Source organism: Colias eurytheme, chromosome 3, assembly GCF_061535395.1.
Source record: "Colias eurytheme isolate Ceu_HAF_F1 chromosome 3, ilColEury1 Martin Lab GWU primary, whole genome shotgun sequence".
Taxonomy (NCBI): domain Eukaryota; kingdom Metazoa; phylum Arthropoda; class Insecta; order Lepidoptera; family Pieridae; genus Colias; species Colias eurytheme.
In genome coordinates, this window is record NC_142982.1 from 2,853,160 (window position 1) to 2,873,093 (window position 19,934).

Consider the following 19,934-nt stretch of genomic DNA (forward strand, 5'->3'; position numbering starts at 1 on the left):
CAACGATTTTTGGTTTGATCAAAGTATCTCTTATAGTTTTTGAGATAGGTTGATTTAACTGTAATTTATTATATTTGCTGCTACGGAACCCTTTGTGCGCGAGCCCGACTCGCACTTGGCCGGTTATTTTAACTTTTTTTTGATGTTCTTAATATATTATCATCAGGTGACCATTACATTTATTTGCTCGACACTTTAACCAGTGGTAAGGGTGCAGTCACCCTTTCTTGGCCTCATTGTAAAAATATTTTTAATTTAAAGTTTAAATTATTCTATTAATTATTATCTACTTAAAAAAGATATGATAACAATTAGACAAAAAAATAATTTAAATATAAATGAATTGTAATAAATTAATTTATTATTTTTTGGCACTTACGAACCGGTTTCCGAATTAAGAATTAATTGATCAAGGTTTCAGAAAGCCTATGTTACTAACAAGAAAATTTTAAACCAATAGCGTGCGATGATATAAAGCGAGGATGATTTGGAAAAAACTAATCAGATAGACTATAGACAATAGACAAACATTTATTCACATAATAAAAAGTGAAAAAAACTAAAACCCAACTACGACAAAAAACGGCTCTGAAAAAAGTATAAAACAAGATTTTCAGAATACTGAACTGAATAAAGTTGCTAATGTAGTTGCAAGTAAATGGACACAGTAGACTCTACCAAGATGCCTTCGTTGTAAATTGACAATAATAATACTATACTGAAGTACCTATGCAATATTCCACTATGTAGAGATAAATTTTCATGTTTGGAAAACCGCAGTCACACGTTGTCAAAGTGCTACGGTATATTATAGGTTTATGTGGGTATATATAACGTGTGACATACCCTCCTTTTACTTTGCCGTAGTCGGGTAAAAAAAATGTGTGCGTATACTAGTGTACACACGTAAGAAGTGAAACTTCTTTATGACCTTATTTTTCAAAAAATAAGTTACTTTAAGCAACTTTACAGAAATACGTCGAATCACGCGTGGTAGGGATAAGAAAAAGAAGGCGCGTAACGGAAAAATGTCACGCATAACGAAAAAATGTTACACTAATTTTTTTTTTACAACCCCGATAAAGAAGTTTCACTTCAAAAGAATAGAAACAATTCGATCACGAGGCGGGACTCGAACTCGCATCCTTATAATAATAAGATATGGTTTCTTATCTTATACACACTAAGTGCTAATATAAATTATTATTATGTTAATTATACAACAACACAGAAAAGAGGAAAATGCCTATCCTCTTCGACCGGATACGACGTATACTTCGACGTCACTGATCATTGAATAGATTACAAAGTTTGAAATAAATTTAAAAAAATGGTTATCTGTAAAGTCGGTTTACTGACGATAGTTGAACGTGACAACGTCCGATTGTGCTTCTCTGTCGCTCGTTCCGCGCTCTCGCTTGCACTTCAAGCCTTACATGGAACGCCTCAGAGCGAGGTAATGCCGCATGAGTCATGTTTTTTCGTGCGTGCAGCCGGCTCTATCGAATTATAAGACGTTGTCACGTCAAAATTTATATGTTTGTCGGGGAAAGATGTAGAATGTGAATCTATTTTCAAGCTGTGGGCGTTGCATTGGGTAATCGAGCAAAGAAACACCATACAATACAATCACTTTTAATAATCGTTATGTTACACATTACACATTAAAATAAAACACTAGCAAAGAAACGGTTAACAGTTCCAAGTAGTGGAAGGTCCGAACTCTTCGATGTTCGAATGTGAAGTGCCGTCCCGAGGGCGAGCCACAGAGCAAGTAATATAGTAAGAGACGGCACTCAGTACTTTGATTTCGAGCTCACGCACACATATGCATATATTGGCTAAGGGCGAATCTTATATACCAACATAAGCTCACTTACGTCAAAAATGACACACATTGCTGCCAACATTTAAAAGTTGACGTGCTAGTGATGTCTTTTTGAGTGCATATTATCGATAAAACTTCATATCGATATCGATAAAATTTTCGATGCTGGGTAACATCACTACTAGTTCTCATCCTTATTCAAATTTATAGGAAATTAAAAATAAAACACCAACAATGTAGATCAATAAGTTTATTATAATATAATATTTATAATTATATAATATTTATATTTATAATAACATTTTTATATAATATTAAAACTCACTATAATAGGCAAAAATGGTTAACTAATTCCATTTGAATTTTGCTGAATATCTTTATTTAGGCATGTAGGACTTAATTCGGTTAACGGCTTAAATATTATGTGAATACAGTTGATTCACATTTTATACTTTTCCTTGAAACATTTTGCGGGATTTCTATTTTAAAATCTCGTTCTAAATTTCGATACCAATAATATATCGTTGCCGTTCGGATCGCCATATTGGAATTGTATATGAAGAAGCCGTTGTTTTCTTTGGACATAATAATATCTCTCCAATTGATTCTACAGCCAGAACATGACGTAATAGAGAAGTTTTCTCATAAATTGTTATGTAATTATTATGTTTTATCTTCCTTATAGAACAGTCATTGGGTACATATTGCAAATATTAAGTCATAAATCAAATAATTATTATGTACACACAAAGATTTTAACATTGTTTACACATAACACTTTTTCTTCTTTTTTCACTTTTGGCAGAAATACTACAAATTAACAAATTCAATGTACACTTTGATTAACTGAGTAAATAACAAAATCTACGATTTATGAAGAACAAATTTTGTTTAACTTCCACCAAAACAAAATAAAACGCCATTTTGAATTCAAATTAACAAACAACGAATCAACATCAAGACGTTGTCTATGCTTAAGTCTTAACCATTGACAAGAAATCGAAGAAAGAAATAAATAATTTATAAATGTACTAGCTTAAAATTAAAATGTACAAAAATAAGGTTTAAAAAAAAAGAAGAAATAATAATAAATAATTAAAACTAAAATATTAAATCTTATAATATATGATTACATCGGAGAGGCCAACATTAGAAATATTTTTAATTTTTCTAAATGTTGGCATGCCAGACTCGCCCTTAGGTCTTGGAAAAGTACAAAATAATTTGAACTCTAAGTCAATTGAATGAAGTTTTAAATTGCTTGATAATGGAATCCTAACCAAAACGATGTTCTAAGTGTCGACCCACTGGGGCGAGCCTTCATCCTCTAGACCCGGTACAAGCATGAAGTCGGCCGCCAACTTCACTGTAGCTTCACGACGGTGCACTTCACGACGGTGCTGCCACCTCACGGAATTCGTGCTTCGAGTCGTTTTACATCAGTGCTATTTATTGTCCGTCTCTGACATGTATATTAAATTGTTAACTAAAGCCTTAAATAATCTGTTACATATACAAACATACAACTGAACCTAATAAAAACGAAAACACTTTTATAAGAAAACATTATATTAGGGAGATTTTTTTTGCTGCTATTCATCGATCTAAGTACGTCACGGATCAAATACTTGATGTAAATAAGAGTTGCAGAGGAGTGCCTTCGAAATTAATCAAAAAGTGTAAAGATCGTGCAAAATGTGTGCAAAATATTGTGTTATTGAAGTGAAACTTTTTTATCGGGGTTGGAAAAAAATTTAGTGTAACATTTTTTCGTTACACGTGACATTTTTCCGTTACGCACCATCTTTTTCTTATTACTACGCATACATTTTTGAAGTGAAACTTCTTTATCGGGGGTGGACAAAAATTTTGTGAGACATTTTTGCCGTTACGCCGCGCGCGTGACGTTTTTGCGTTACGCCCGCGCCGTAGGACTCGTGACTATATATACATGTTATATTAAAGTGATCAGCAAAATCAAAGGGTTTGTTTTAATTCTAATTCCAGTGAATTTCTAAAAAAAGTAAATAAGTAATTATACCTATCTATTTTTCTAATACTTAGGTGTAATAATGGTATTTATTTTTCTAAGTTATTTATGATTAACCTCACTTTTTGATTGTATTTTTCAATACACTAACACGTGGGTGGAATTATGGTACATATCAATTTTTTCTAATACTTGAATGTTGATTGTGGTATTTATTTTTCTAAAATTGTAATTAAAGTTAACCTCCGTTTTTGATTGAATTTTGTAAAACACCAACACGTGGGCGTGATCATGTATTTATTTTTCAAGTTATTTAAGCTTAACCTCTGTCTTAATATGTATATATTATGTACTATGTGCGTCATTAATTTCTAACTGTTTCGAGATTTGGTGCAAAATAAAACAGTGTGTAAATAAAATTAAACAATTGAGTAAAAGTATAATTTCATAGATAACACGTTGAGAAGTTCCCTGTATAAATATATATACATATCTTGTATAAATACATACATAATATGCCTATAGATCTTTACTCAATTGTTTTATTTTATTGATTTTTTACAAATTTTATTTACACACTATTTTATTTTGCACCAAATTTCGAAACAGTCAGAAATTAATGACGCACATAATATTATATATACGTTTTAATATAGAATATTTTTTATTTTACAACCTTTACAACTTGATCATTAGGAATTTATTACCTCTATTGTTCGAACAAAAATAAGTTAAGTACCGACTTTAAGAACGTGCCGACAATGTAGGTAAGTACACTATTGTTTCTTAGAAAACATTTTAGGAGTATACGATAATAAATCTATGACTCACGTAAACACGTGTTTGCTTGATTGGTGTCAGGTGTTCAATTATAATTTTATGAATTCAAAATTTATAAGAATAAACCTCAAACTCTCTGTCCAATCAAAATCCGCCTAAGTCGAAATCCTTTAGAAGCTGAAAACGGCAGTGGCCGGCGTAAATATTCAAATAGGTAGCGAGGAGCGAAGCGACGAGCATCTTAGGTTAACTTTTGAACTACCGCACGAGCCGAGCGAGCGAAGCGAGCGAGTTGCAGCAGCGGCCGGTGTAAATATTTAAATAGGTAGCGAGGAGCGAAGCGACGAGCATCTTAGGTTAACTTTTGAACTACCGCACGAGCCGAGCGAGCGAAGCGAGCGAGTTGCAGCAGCGGCCGGTGTAAATATTTAAATAGGTAGCGAGGAGCGAAGCGACGAGCATCTTAGGTTAACTTTTGAACTACCGCACGAGCCAAGCGAGCCAAGCGAGCGAGTCGCGGCAGTGGCCGGCGTAAATATTCAAATAGGTAGCGAGGAGCGAAGCGACGAGCATCTTAGGTTATCTTTTGAACTACCGCACGAGCCGAGCGAGCGAAGCGAGCGAGTTGCAGCAGCAGCCGGTGTAAATATGTAAATAGGTAGCGAGGAGCGAAGCGACGAGCATCTTAGGTTAACTTTTGAACTACCGCACGAGCCGAGCGAGCGAAGCGAGCGAGTTGCAGCAGCGGCCGGTGTAAATATTTAAGTAGGTAGCGACGAGCGTGTGACTAACGTATTTCTTTAATATTGTAGTATAGTAAATTATTTTTTGAAAAATAAGGACATAAAGAAGTTTCACTTCTTACGTGTGTACTCTAGTACACGCACACATTTTTTTTATAATAGATTTGGTAATTAATTTTTACGTACTATGTTTTTTATATAATTATGTAGGTACATTTTTAACCTTGCGAGTTAAAACACATGAAAAAACGTGTTTCTAAAATCCCAAGGATTTTCATTTACAGTTCTCAGTAGAAGATTTTTAATATGATATACCTAATAATATAATTATTGTTTGTGTGTTTGTTTCTTTGCCCTTGTTCCACCTCGCAACGGAGCGGTTGTATGTTATGATTTTTGCGTCTGAACATAATATTATGCAGGATGTTAGAGTACCACTCTAACATCCTACACTATAATATTACTATTTATCGCAATGAAATTCTTCATTCGTATGGGAATTTCCGATTTTTTCTGGTATACGTTTCACTAGTAAATGATAATTTTTTCTACCTTATTTAAATTGAGGTCGTCAGTGTATTCTTAGAAACTTGGTTTATCTATTAATCAATACTAATATTATAAAGCTGAAGAGTTTGTTTGTTTGTTTGAACGCGCTAATCTCTGGAACTACTGGTCCAATTTGAAAAATTCTGGGGCGTGCCGAAAAGCTTACATACATACACCTGAAAAACATAACCCTTTTTTTCGCAGGCGGGTAAGGCGTTTTATACACCATATTGTATACTACAAGAAAATATCTTCAAGATTCTATTCTATAAAATCACTACATAGTATAAAACAAAGTTTTTATTTAAAAATTTGACTGGAAATAATTCCGACATTTTAAACCTAAATAAGGTCGTGAATCCATTTAATCTGTTTTAACTAAAGCTATATTTACAATAACATTGCTATTGGATTTGATAGAAAGTAGGTCAATGTGAGACCTTCCCACTCAATAAGGTCAGGGGTAGCATTGGAAGTTATCAAATCGTATCATCCAGAGTGCACTTTTCTTTAGAAATTCTAAAGAAAAGTGCACTTCTACTAGCTTTCCGCCCGCGGCTTCGCCCGCTTTGTCTGAAACATAATATATTATATACTAAATGCTTCCGCTTGAATCACTCTATATATTAAAAAAACCGCATCAAAATCCGTTGCGTATTTTTAAAGATTGAAGCATACATAGGGACATAGGGACAGAGAAAGCGACTTATGGTTTTATACTATGTAGTGATAAACACCCCTTCTATCATTTGTATCCTTAAATGACTGTTCCTACACCGAATAATAAAAATATATTTATTATCCTTTAAAATATTTCTATATTGAATTTGATGATTAAAATTAAAGTAACAAATTAAATTCACCTAGAAACTTCCCAGAAAAGCTGATAATAACGCCGAAATTAATTATCTTGATCTTGACTGAATTACCCTTTATTTTAGCGTCGACGCTGACCCAATATCGTGATAAACTAGACCTAAATTTTAACTACCTTTAACAGCAGTTTAAAGGTCCTTTGGGTGTATTTGTAGTATACTTACCTAGATTTATAAGTAAACTGGGTATCGTGTTGGCAATGAAATATAGAAATTCTGGTTTTAATTAGGTATACATGATCTGATAGAACAATTTCACCCGATGAATGATGATGGGTGTCAATACACCCATCATCATTCATCGTTCATAAAAAAAAACGCCATAATCAATATTATGGCGTTTTTTTTTTCTTATATTTAAAAGCTGGTGCCTTCCGTGTCGTCTTATATATAAAATTCTCGTGTCACAATGTTAGTCTGCATACTCCTCCGAAACGGGTGGACCGATTCTCATGAAATTTTCTGTGCATATCGGGTAAGTCTGAGAATCGGCCAACATCTATTTTTCATATGTACCACGGGCGAAGCCGGGGCGGACCGCTAGTATATAATCTAATTTTGAAAATTTGAAGTCAATTTATTTTAATCTGGCTAATCAGAAGCAGTGCTTTCTTTTAGGATATATCTGTGATGGTTGGGTTTTATTTTTATAATCTGAGGCTGGGTAGGCGTAAGGCATTCTCGACTTTAAAAAAATAAATAAATGTAAAAAACAAAATTCTCCACACCAATTTATTACAGTAATATATTCACAAAATTGTTAAAAACTTAATTCTACCGATCATATACCTTTACCAATGCACTAATAATATTGAATTTTCATGATGTCTCGTCGTATTTGATATTATCTAAGATCCAATTGCGGTATGTGTAAACGTTTACATATACTTCTGGGAATCCCAGACCGCAGTACCACAAGCTCCAGGACACAATCCCAATAACCGTGTTATTAGCCACCAATGGGCTACCAGAATCACCCTGAAAAAAAAAACACAACTTATCGAATGGTTCTTCGTAGACAAGCTGGTCTCCTCTCGATTTTCCATCAGAGATTGTAGCAATAGTAATAATAGTATTTTCCATATGAAAAATCAATTAAATTTTTTGCGCACAATGCTGTCTAGATTATCAACTTTTCATTGAAGTTTGAGGTCTGTCCCTAAATATCACTGCGCTAGATAAAAATATACGTACTAAATGTTCATTGCTTCTTTATTTATCTGTTTCTTTACATTCTTTTTAAGTAACACTTGCTTTATGGTTCTCAACCAATTTTTATTTAAAAGCTTTCAAACTGACAAAATGTCGTCCCCTGCGAGTAATAACCATTTTTTCCCTACTATGAGTGATGATAGCATAGCAAAGTCACAACTGAGGTGTGAATCAGAAAATAAATTATCGAGTTTTCTTTTTTTATATGCATTTATCTTTTTAAACACTATGAAAACTTACTTGACATGCGCCTGATCCTCTTCCCTTAATAGCACAAACATTCTCATCAGTTATAGGAAATCTGCCCTCAAATTCATCCAATACCTGTATGCACCGTTCCACCGATACAGTTTTGACGTTAAGCACTTGAAGCTTATCAGGTACCCGTCCATAATTCTAAAAATATATTTATTTAAGTATTTTGATGAGGTGGTCCGAATCTCAATTTTTAGTTAGTAGTTATGGCATTGTGAACCGCGCCATTTTGCAATCGGATGTCTTGAGAAGATGTTCAACAGAATTGCTAAGTCTGTTTGAATTATCGAATTTTTGAAGTGAAACTTCTTTAGGCGCATTGAGAGTATAATTTCAAGGTCGCGTCATGGCAACACCGTCAGGTCAGGGAGTAAGTCGACGATTTTGGTATCTTTGTGTCTTGCCAAAGAAGTTTCACTTCTAACACACACGTCACACACTTTTTTGACGTGGCAACGTCTTATAATTCGATAGAGCCGGCTGCACGCACGAAAAAACATGACTCATGCGGCGTTACCTCGCTCTGAGGCGTTCCAGGCTTGAGTGCGAGCGAGAGCGCGGAACGAGCGACAAAGAAGTACAATCGGCCTTAAGACGTTGTCACGTTCAACTATCGTCAGTAAACCGACTTTACAGATAACCAATTTTTTAATACCACTTACATTAGTATATCCCCATCCTGTCACTACGCAGTCAGTATCAGGAAGGGAAGGCTCATCTGTCAAGTCTATAGGAGCCACTTTGGAATCATAGATAAATTCTTTTACTACTTTAAGAAGTGAAATATCATTTTCTACGGTTGATGCGGTAAAATTCTCATGATTTATAATTTTTTCCACTTCGTGCCTTACGCCGCCTGAAGATAGTGAGGTAGTCCCAACGACTACTGTTATATCTTCAGGCTGATTGCTAGACGAAAATTAAGGTAATATTAGCGAATTGTTTATTATTAAAAAACAATCTAAATTGATTTTGTCGTTATTTTTACTTTTTTTAACTGAGTATTTTTGACTTTGTAAACCGATTTTGATGATTCTTATTTCTTATTTTATTTGAAATCTTTAATGCCTATAAGATTGCATTTTCAATGCGGGTCCGATTTAAATTTTGTTTAGTTCTGGCAATTTGAAGGCGGTTTGGTTTTTGTAAGATAAAAATATGTTTTGTTTTAAACTTTACCAAAACAACATATTTTTGATACGTGAAAAACTTTTCAAATTATAAATGAATAATAAATAATAAGCATGAGTACTTGATAGAGCAATGGGCAGCAGTCAACACCCATTTTGGTCTAATGATGGAACCGCCACAGTCGTGGTACTCGCTTCCACGGTTTTTTCGCAATGAAACCTGATACGGAAATTCTCCTTCTTGTGCATCTCTCCCTCCGACTATTCTAGTTTCGGGTTCACTGTATATTTCGTAGGGTACACCTGCAAAATCTTATATATAAAATTCTCGTGTCACAATGTTAGTCTGCATACTCCTCCGAAACGGGTGGACCGATTCTCATGAAATTTTCTGTGCATATCGGGTAAGTCTGAGAATCGGCCAACATCTATTTTTCATATGTACCACGGGCGAAGCCGGGGCGGACCGCTGGTATTTAATAAATGACCACTACTCAATAAAAGGTGACTTATTGACCCGTAATATAGGGAAGTTTGAGTATTTGAATTAAATTTTTTTTTGTGATAAATGGAAAGATTATATATTAGTTTTATAACAAAACTGTTTTTATTTTTATTTTTTTTGCAATAATTCAAAAGTTATTTCAAAATAAAAATTAGTCTTTGAATCCAGTACCGAAGACACGCCGACAACTCCCGAAGCGTCACCCGAGCGCGTGTGACGTCATAATGTTAGTTTTCACTCATTGCAGTTGATAGAAAAATAAATATAGTTTGAAAAACTAAACAGGATAATAAGATAAATTCATGAAATTATTGTATTGTTACCGGGTTTTTATAAGTATACAAATTTAAATTAAATCCGTCGGTTTATAGTGGGTTTAAATCGAATCGAAAGGAGAATTGGTTACTTACAAACATATGTTTTAAGCTGATCCTGGCGATCCTTATCAGGATAAAAGGATAAATTTATGATATTATTGTATTGTCATCGGACCTTGATAATTGTTCAAAATTTGAACAAAATCCGTCGGTTTTAAGTGGGTCAAAATCGAGTCGAAACTTCGAAAGGAGTCGGTTACATACAAACATACAGATACAGGTGAAGCTAATCTATAATATAAAAATGAATCCCAGAATGTGTTGGTAAGCGCATAACTTGAGAACGGCTGAACCGATTTCGTTAATTCTTTTTTTATTATATTCCTTGAAGTACGAGGATGGTTCTTACGTAGAGAAAACGTAAATATGTACCACGGGCGAAGCCGGGGCGGACTGCTAGTAATCTAATAAAGCTAATAACGCGTGTTTTTTATTCTTTTTTAACTATTATTTATTTTATCAAATTAGTGTGTTGTCATCGGTCCTAAATAAATCTACAAAGTTTGAACGAAATCTGGCCGTTTAAAGTGGGTCAAAATCGCGCCCAAAGAAGTCGGTTACAAACTTACAAACATACAGGTGAAGCTAATATAAAGCGTGTAGGTAATAAAAGCGTGTTAATAATAATAATAAATACAGTGTTTTGATCTATTTAATTTTGTTGTCATTATTAAATTACATATTAATTACTAGCGGTCCGCCCCGGCTTCGCCCGTGGTACCTACATGTTTAAACTATCCTATCTCTCAAGTTGGATCGAACTGCACATGGTGTGCGAATTTTATTATAATAAGTTAAGTGGTTTAGGAGTCCATTGAGGACAAACATTGTGACACGAGATTTATATATATACATATTAAGATATTAATTGTTAATTATATTATTTAAATTTATATTAAAAATGGCGAACCTCAAAAGTTATCGTTTTGTACCATTATGTACGAATACTACAAAGGCTACTACAAATTGAAAAAAAAAAAAAAAAAAAAAAAAAAAAACTCCTGACAAAAATCGGTGATCATAAATTGTATATCAACATCAAGAATATTATTTTCGTAACTAACTAACTAATTCGGAACCAACAAACAAATCGTATCTTAGCAATAAATTTTCAATATTATTGTCTAGTCACGTGTAATAGCCGTAAACGATATGTACTGCAGTTAATAGCTATAACATTATGACGTCACAATCTATGGTGACCAGTCATGGCGCGTTTGTAGTCACGTGATTCTAATTTAAATTTCATCAATTTTTAATTGCTAATAATTAACGGAAAAAAATTTTTTTGAAGTTATTTGCATTAAATATCAATATTATTAATAATAAAGTTTCAAAATACATAAAAAAAATCAATAATTTTTTTTTATTCAAATACTCAATTGACGTTCGTCCCAATTAAAAAATTGTGGAACAGCTTGCCATCTTCGGTGTTTCCATCTACCTAGTATATGGATGCCTTCAAAAAAAAAAGCCTACGCGTCTCTCAAAGGCCAGCAAACCTGACGTTGCAATTGCTCATGGGCGGCGGTGATCATCTTCATCAGTGCACCGCCCGCTCCTTTGCTGGTTGTAGTATAAAAAAAGTAGAGACTAAACCGTACAAGATGTGCATAAAATTTATTGGCATTTCAATATCTTTTTCTTTTCCTATAATGATATTGGTGAAGTTATACCCATTGAACAAGTCCAAATTGTAGAACATGTGATATAGACCGAGAGATACTGACACAAAATTGAGTAGTAGTAAAGCATAAAAATGAGTAGGTGGTTTGTGCTGATAATGATATTAAAAGGAATACATAAAAATAGAGGAAAAAAAAGAACAAACGTACCATATGCATACCAGGATAATACAAGTAAAGACAAAACGTATATTTTATACATGATGTCTTACGAGGCAACCTTTGAAAATATCTAATTATTTCTTAATAAATACCCTTTTATACAATATTCTGTACGAATAAGGCTGTTTACACACGAAATATAACATATAATATTGAATTTTAATAACTTGCTTTCGTTCCGTAACGACAGATTGTTTTTTTAAGAATATGTTAGTGTATAGTCATTATAAAGTCATCAGATAATTAAAATCAGAAAGAGTTCTTCATTTCAACCTGACATATTGTTGCTTTTTTATAATCTTCATTGTATAAAAATACAAAAACTCAATTAGCCCTATATTAATATTAATAAATCTCTGACGTAGCTATATCATAATTATTAATTTCCTATATCACAGATAATCACTGCATAGTGTGAAATATAGTTTCTGTCTGTAAATTTCTCATCATCAACATCCTTTTGTTGTCCACTGCTCTGCTCTTCTCTGTTGTGTCTTTTTTGTCTGTTCCTATGTGTGCTTAAATTTTTAAAACTATGCAACGGATTTTCAAGTGGCTTTTTTATGGATAAAAGTGTTTCTTGGGAAAGGTTTAAGTATATAATTTGTTAACATTTCTACAAAGCAGGCGAAGGCAAAAAGCACTTATAACTTTCTGTTTTGCATAAGTACAAAATTTATTAAAATTACCATTTGTCAGCGTGAAGAAGCCTTATGGAACAATAAGCTTATCGACCTTATAATGTATATTAAAAAATAAGGAAATTAAAGTGATGATGATACAATTGTAATTATCTTTTAATTCGTGATGATATGAGTTTTATATTATATATATTTATTTTAATCTGTTAATTTAAATGACAATATGTAAAATTAAAAAGTATTTTAAATTAAATTCAAATTCAAAAATTCTTTATTTGGAACATAAATTATATATAATTATATAATATAAATTATAGGCAAAGATGAAGGTAGGGTAGGTATTTCAATAATCCTAAAAATTTAATAGGCCCCATATTGTTTCTTTACGATACTATTTACAATTTAGAAAAAGGATACTTAGAAATCAAATCTGCATTAAAAATGTACGTGTGGCTGGGTAATTAAAAGTTTTAGCAGTTATTATTCCAATCCCAGAGGAGAGAACTATAACGATAATCGTTAAATTAATTTTAAAATCGGTTCAGCGATTCTTGAGTTGTAAAATGAACTAATACGACTCATTTTATAATACATATATCCCACCAAAAACATTTTCATGTAAAATGTTGCCAAGACGAGCCCATATGACTCGCACTGTCAAAAACTTATCAGATCTCATGTAGAGCCAAGCTTCTAACACTACACGCCCTAACTCTAAAAAATAAAAATAAAACTCTACAAGGCCTAACTTCACAAACTCTACACCTTAGTCAAAATATGTGGCTTGGCCATTTCGCTACATTCACATCGGCGTAAGGTGAAAAATTAATTCACTGTTCATTACTTTTGTGTTATACAATAGTTCTTGTAGTAACGAACGGCCAAGCCACATATTTTGACTAAGGTGTAGAGTTTGTGAAGTTAGGCCTTGTAGAGTTAGGGCGTGTAGTGTTAGAAGCTTGGCTCTACATGAGATCTGATAACTTTTTGACAGTGCGAGTCATATGGGCTCGTCTTGGCAACATTTTACATGAAAATGTTTTTGATGGGATTTCATTTCTTTTTGTAAGTTGTTTGTAACAAATTTTTTATTTTATTTTTAGCTACTGTGGACGTAAGAGGCAGGAAACGTTCGCAACCCTTCTATTCATTCATATTTATATGATCTGATCTGATGTATATGTCTCAATATAATATGTCGATTAATTTTTTTTATTTTAACAAGGAGTACCTATACATATATATATATATATATATATATATATATATATATATATCTAGGGGAACCAAGTTTTAGATTATTAGATAAGACCTCTAGCGTCATCAAAATTTAATTTAAAATTACAGGTCTCATACAAACTCCCATCCCCTAGTTTAAGGGGTTGGGGGATGAAAGTTACAAGTTTTATAATTTTTTTGTTGTTTGTGTGCTAATACTAGCTTACATACAAAATTTCAGCTTTCTAGGACATTAGGAAATACCTTAAGAATTTTGATGATCATCAGTGAGTCAGTGACGAAATTACCGTTTTTTAGATATAAATTAAATCTGAAGTATAAAAGCTAATGTAATTAAAACTTAATATGTTCAATAAGTCCGCTATTGACAATATATCCCGAAAATTTTGTTGATCTAGCATAATCCAAACCCAAGTTATGAGGGTTCAAAAAAACGTCGAAGCACTTCGAGAAAAGGTAGGTAGTGCCCGTGCGCCTCGCTTGGCTCGTCTTGGCGGGGGCACTACCGTGCCCCCAGATAGTTTGACACTCAAGACAAATCCATACCTACTAATGTTCTAAATGCAAAAGTAACTCTGTCTGTCTGTCTGTTACTCAATCATGCTTATACTACTGAACCAATTTTCATGAAATTTGGTATGTTGATATTTTGATACCCAAGAAAGGACATAGGCTACTTTTTATCCCGGGAAAATGACGCAATCCCGGAAATCCCATGGGAACGGGAACTATGCGGGTTTTTCTTTGACTACGCGGGCGAAGCCGCGGGTGGAAACCTAGTTTGCTTTATGTTATTTATTGGATTTCTAATATTAAAATATTAGCAAAATTAACACGTTGTGTTTTTAATATTCCGAATAATATTAGTAAAAAGTAACGATAGTACCTTAATATAATTTCACAGGGCTGTTGAAACTAAGATAAGAATATCTAACTTGCGATTGGCTTATTTATGAAAATATTAAATGTTTTTAATAAATAGGTAGTTAGCACCTAATATTTTTCGAAAAGCTGTGATGTATTCTGCTAGATTTTTGCAGTATTGTCTCAATCTTAACAAATTATGTACCTACCTATGTACTAAAAACTTCCTCTTGAACAACTCTATCTATTACTAGCTGTGCCGCGCGGTTTCACCCGCATTAGGTACTCCGCTCCTGTTGGTCTTAGCATGATGATATATAGTTTTCGAATGGTGAAAGAATTTTTAAAATCGGTCCAGTAATTTATGAGCCTATTCATTACAATCAAACAAACAAACAAAGTTTTCCTCTTTATAATATTAGTGTAGAAAAAAGAGCGTGTGTGCCGAGCACTCGTGTCAGAAGTGAAATTTCTTTCACAAGATTCAAAGATACTTAAATCGTCACCTTTTTTTTTTTTTTTTTTGTGTGGTGTCTCTCAATGTTAGCCAGAAGGGCTTCTACATTTTAACGCGGACGCGTCACCGTATTCAATGACTCGACCTTGAAATTTTACTCTCAACGCGCCCAAAGAAGTTTCACAAAAAAATTCAAAATCTTTCACTAGTAGAAAAGTACTTTATTGGTCAGTGTCAAAAGGAGAATGTAAAATGGATAGTATCATAATTTGTAAAACATTATTCCAATTCAAATTTTCATGTAGGTTATCTATAATAATATAAGCGTATTTTATGTAAGTTATGGTGACCTTATTTATTTATCCGTATCATGTATCGACAAATTATATTTAATATATTATTTTTAATATCTAACATGCAAGCCGCTGACAATCTGGATGTCGGAAGGGTGTCACTGAAAATCAGTGCTGAGGCGTTATGACTCAGGTATCCTGAGTGGCATCCTTTTTTGGCGCACGCAACCTCACATATTTTGATGGTTTTATTATTATTTTGTTTTACTTTACTTAAATTTTTTTTCTTCTTATTTTTTAAACTTCGTACTTTGTAATGTTTATTATGTACTTGTGAGTTGAGTGTGTTGAAATAAATGATTTCTTTCTTTCTTTCTTTCTTTCAATTCCATCGTAGGGGTTATAAAAAAAGTCTATAATAAAAACAAATAATTATCGGCAGCAATTTATTCGAAGTTGGTTGTTGAATGTTCTGTACATTGGTGCACTTTTTTTTTAATGGATGCAAACATTTTTTTGGTGAATCAAATTTCTTAGATCGTTAGTAATTTCCAGTAGGTACAATTTTTACAAATAAAATTTTTATTAAGCTATTGCATAGCATCTATCGCGGGCCTTGAGCGTGGAAATTGAATCCAGATATTCCGTAACGAAAACAACCTAACTTAACACTCCGACCGTCGCCGCAGTGATACTTTTTATGCTAAGCAATAGCTTTACCGCGGCGCACGGAGACCGCCGCGGTAAAGCCACACGTCTTGTTCTATTTCATGAAATACTAACGATAGACTATGAATTTATTGTGTCGAATATTGCTTCAAACTTAAAAATATACTATCAATTTAAGAACCAATACGTGCGTTACATCAGAGCGCTGAGACAAACGTCAAAACGGAAAGGAATAGAATCATAGAAAACCTACTCTAACGATACTAATTGACATTGGCTAGTGATTAGTTCACCAACGACGACGACGACCACGAACAAAATTTTTATCCAGTCGCAATTTAACAAAATTATGCAAAACACAATTAAAAATAAAATATTACAATTTCTTGTCGTTCTGGTGATTGTAATTTTTTATTTTGAGATCAATGCATGAAAAAATAGGCTTTTCGTAGAAATGGTGGCTCCTAGAAAAAAATGTATTTGAAGTTTTTTATAGATAATTTTGTGATCTATAATTTTGGTCTCAGGTGATTAAGTACATGATTCGGCGAAAATCGCAAAATAACTATTTTTTTATTAATTGACCTTGAATTTTTGAAGTGAAAACTCCTTTAGCGGCGTTGAGCACTTTTTCTGTAATGGGTATAAAATCTTAAACTCGCGTCAGGACACGTGACCCGATCGAAAAAGCGTAAGACGGATACCATTCCAAAATATCAAACATGCTCAACGTTAATAATCAAGTTTTCACTTCTGCCGGCACTCCCGGAGTGCAAGCCGTCTTTTGTTTTCATTCCGAGTATCAGTATGACGGGAAATTTTTATATTTTATTTTGAACAAATTTCGGCTGGATGGGAATTTTGAGCTCCGTCACGCTGGAACCCGCTTTAAAAAAAACCTTACTTTTTTTCAGCCTATTTTACCTACAAACGATGCTAATAAATGTAGTATAGGTCAATTTTTTGTAGTCTTATTAGTTACTTAGAAAACATCATTGATATCGTTCGAAGTAAAAAATATAAATAATAGCGTGTTGATTAGTTTTGGAATGGGTTCCAAATTGATTGTAGTTTATTGTAGTGGCAAGAAAATTCTTTATTTGCGTTGTTTTATCTCAAATTATTGCAAGAAGGTCACAATAACAAGATTTTAAAAAATAAATAACACTTGTTCAAAAACTACAAACGATGCCAATAAATGTAGTATAGGTCAATTTTTTGTAGTCTTATTAGTTACTTAGAAAACATCATTGATATCGTTCGAAGTAAAAAATATAAATAATAGCGTGTTGATTAGTTTTGGAATGGGTTCCAAATTGATTGTAGTTTATTGTAGTGGCAAGAAAATTTTTTATTTGCGTTGTTTCATCTCAAATTATTGCAAGAAGGTCACAATAACGAGATTTTAAAAAATAAATAACACTTGTTCAAAAACTACAAACAATGTAGCTAAACTTATATAATTAAATTATTTTACCAGTACTACAATAAACGATAAATGACAATATTAATTCCAATTTTTTATATTGCACTATTTTGAGTTTTTTTTCGTTTCGGATGGAATTTATCCATTATTTCATTTTAATTACTTTTGTCGTCTCAGCAGTTTCGGATTATTAAGTGACTTTGTAACATTGAACAGCAAACTACTGAACATTAAAGATATCCGACTCTTTTTTTTTTAACATATATCATGTGCAATTTAATGTACACTAAATTACGAAACTCCCACACGCATACACAAACACGCACGTGTGCGAAGATGTATGTATGATCATGAATATTTTTTTTTCTAAAACTACAAACGACACGAAATCCAAGGCTCATAATTGTTTTGAATATATTAACTTATTGAACACTAAATTTTTTGTTTTTTATTGCTTACAGGGGTTCAGCAGCCACTACAAACATATGAGTTTAGCTACAATCAACTACATTGTTTGTAGTTTTTGAACAAGTGTTATTTATTTTTTAAAATCTCGTTATTGTGACCTTCTTGCAATAATTTGAGATGAAACAACGCAAATAAAGAATTTTCTTGCCACTACAATAAACTATAATCAATTTGGAACCCATTCCAAAACTAATCAACACGCTATTATTTATATTTTTTACTTCGAACGATATCAATGATGTTTTCTAAGTAACTAATAAGACTACAAAAAATTGACCTATACTACATTTATTGGCATCGTTTGTAGTTTTTGAACAAGTGTTATTTATTTTTTAAAATCTTGTTATTGTGACCTTCTTGCAATAATTTGAGATAAAACAACGCAAATAAAGAATTTTCTTGCCACTACAATAAACTACAATCAATTTGGAACCCATTCCAAAACTAATCAACACGCTATTATTTATATTTTTTACTTCGAACGATATCAATGATGTTTTCTAAGTAACTAATAAGACTACAAAAAATTGACCTATACTACATTTATTGGCATCGTTTGTAGTTTTTGAACAAGTGTTATTTATTTTTTAAAATCTTGTTATTGTGACCTTCTTGCAATAATTTGAGATAAAACAACGCAAATAAAAAATTTTCTTGCCACTACAATAAACTACAATCAATTTGGAACCCATTCCAAAACTAATCAACACGCTATTATTTATATTTTTTACTTCGAACGATATCAATGATGTTTTCTAAGTAACTAATAAGACTACAAAAAATTGACCTATACTACATTATTTTATTGGCATCGTTTGTAGTTTTTGAACAAGTGTTATTTATTTTTTAAAATCTTGTTATTGTGACCTTCTTGCAATAATTTGAGATGAAACAACGCAAATAAAGAATTTTCTTGCCACTACAATAAACTACAATCAATTTGGAACCCATTCCAAAACTAATCAACACGCTATTATTTATATTTTTTACTTCGAACGATATCAATGATGTTTTCTAAGTAACTAATAAGACTACAAAAAATTGACCTATACTACATTTATTGGCATCGTTTGTAGTTTTTGAACAAGTGTTATTTATTTTTTAAAATCTTGTTATTGTGACCTTCTTGCAATAATTTGAGATAAAACAACGCAAATAAAGAATTTTCTTGCCACTACAATAAACTACAATCAATTTGGAACCCATTCCAAAACTAATCAACACGCTATTATTTATATTTTTTACTTCGAACGATATCAATGATGTTTTCTAAGTAACTAATAAGACTACAAAAAATTGACCTATACTACATTTATTGGCATCGTTTGTAGTTTTTGAACAAGTGTTATTTATTTTTTAAAATCTTGTTATTGTGACCTTCTTGCAATAATTTGAGATAAAACAACGCAAATAAAGAATTTTCTTGCCACTACAATAAACTACAATCAATTTGGAACCCATTCCAAAACTAATCAACACGCTATTATTTATATTTTTTACTTCGAACGATATCAATGATGTTTTCTAAGTAACCAATAAGACTACAAAAAATTGACCTATACTACATTTATTGGCATCGTTTGTAGTTTTTGAACAAGTGTTATTTATTTTTTAAAATCTTGTTATTGTGACCTTCTTGCAATAATTTGAGATAAAACAACGCAAATAAAGAATTTTCTTGCCACTACAATAAACTACAATCAATTTGGAACCCATTCCAAAACTAATCAACACGCTATTATTTATATTTTTTACTTCGAACGATATCAATGATGTTTTCTAAGTA

The 19,934-nt window shown here is 32.4% G+C and overlaps 1 protein-coding gene across 1 annotated transcript in view; it reads right to left on the minus strand.

Moving 5' to 3' along the window:
• Nucleotides 1-19,934, minus strand: part of LOC149909410 (ovochymase-like) — a 36,663-nt gene that overhangs the window by 5,026 nt on the left and 11,703 nt on the right. The window contains exons 8-11 of the mRNA XM_090120166.1: nt 9,485-9,665; nt 8,895-9,141; nt 8,218-8,373; nt 7,671-7,743 (exon numbers count right to left, since the gene is read on the minus strand). Coding sequence (XP_089976292.1) covers nt 7,671-7,743; nt 8,218-8,373; nt 8,895-9,141; nt 9,485-9,665 — 657 coding nt within the window. The remainder of the gene's footprint in view (nt 1-7,670; nt 7,744-8,217; nt 8,374-8,894; nt 9,142-9,484; nt 9,666-19,934) is intronic.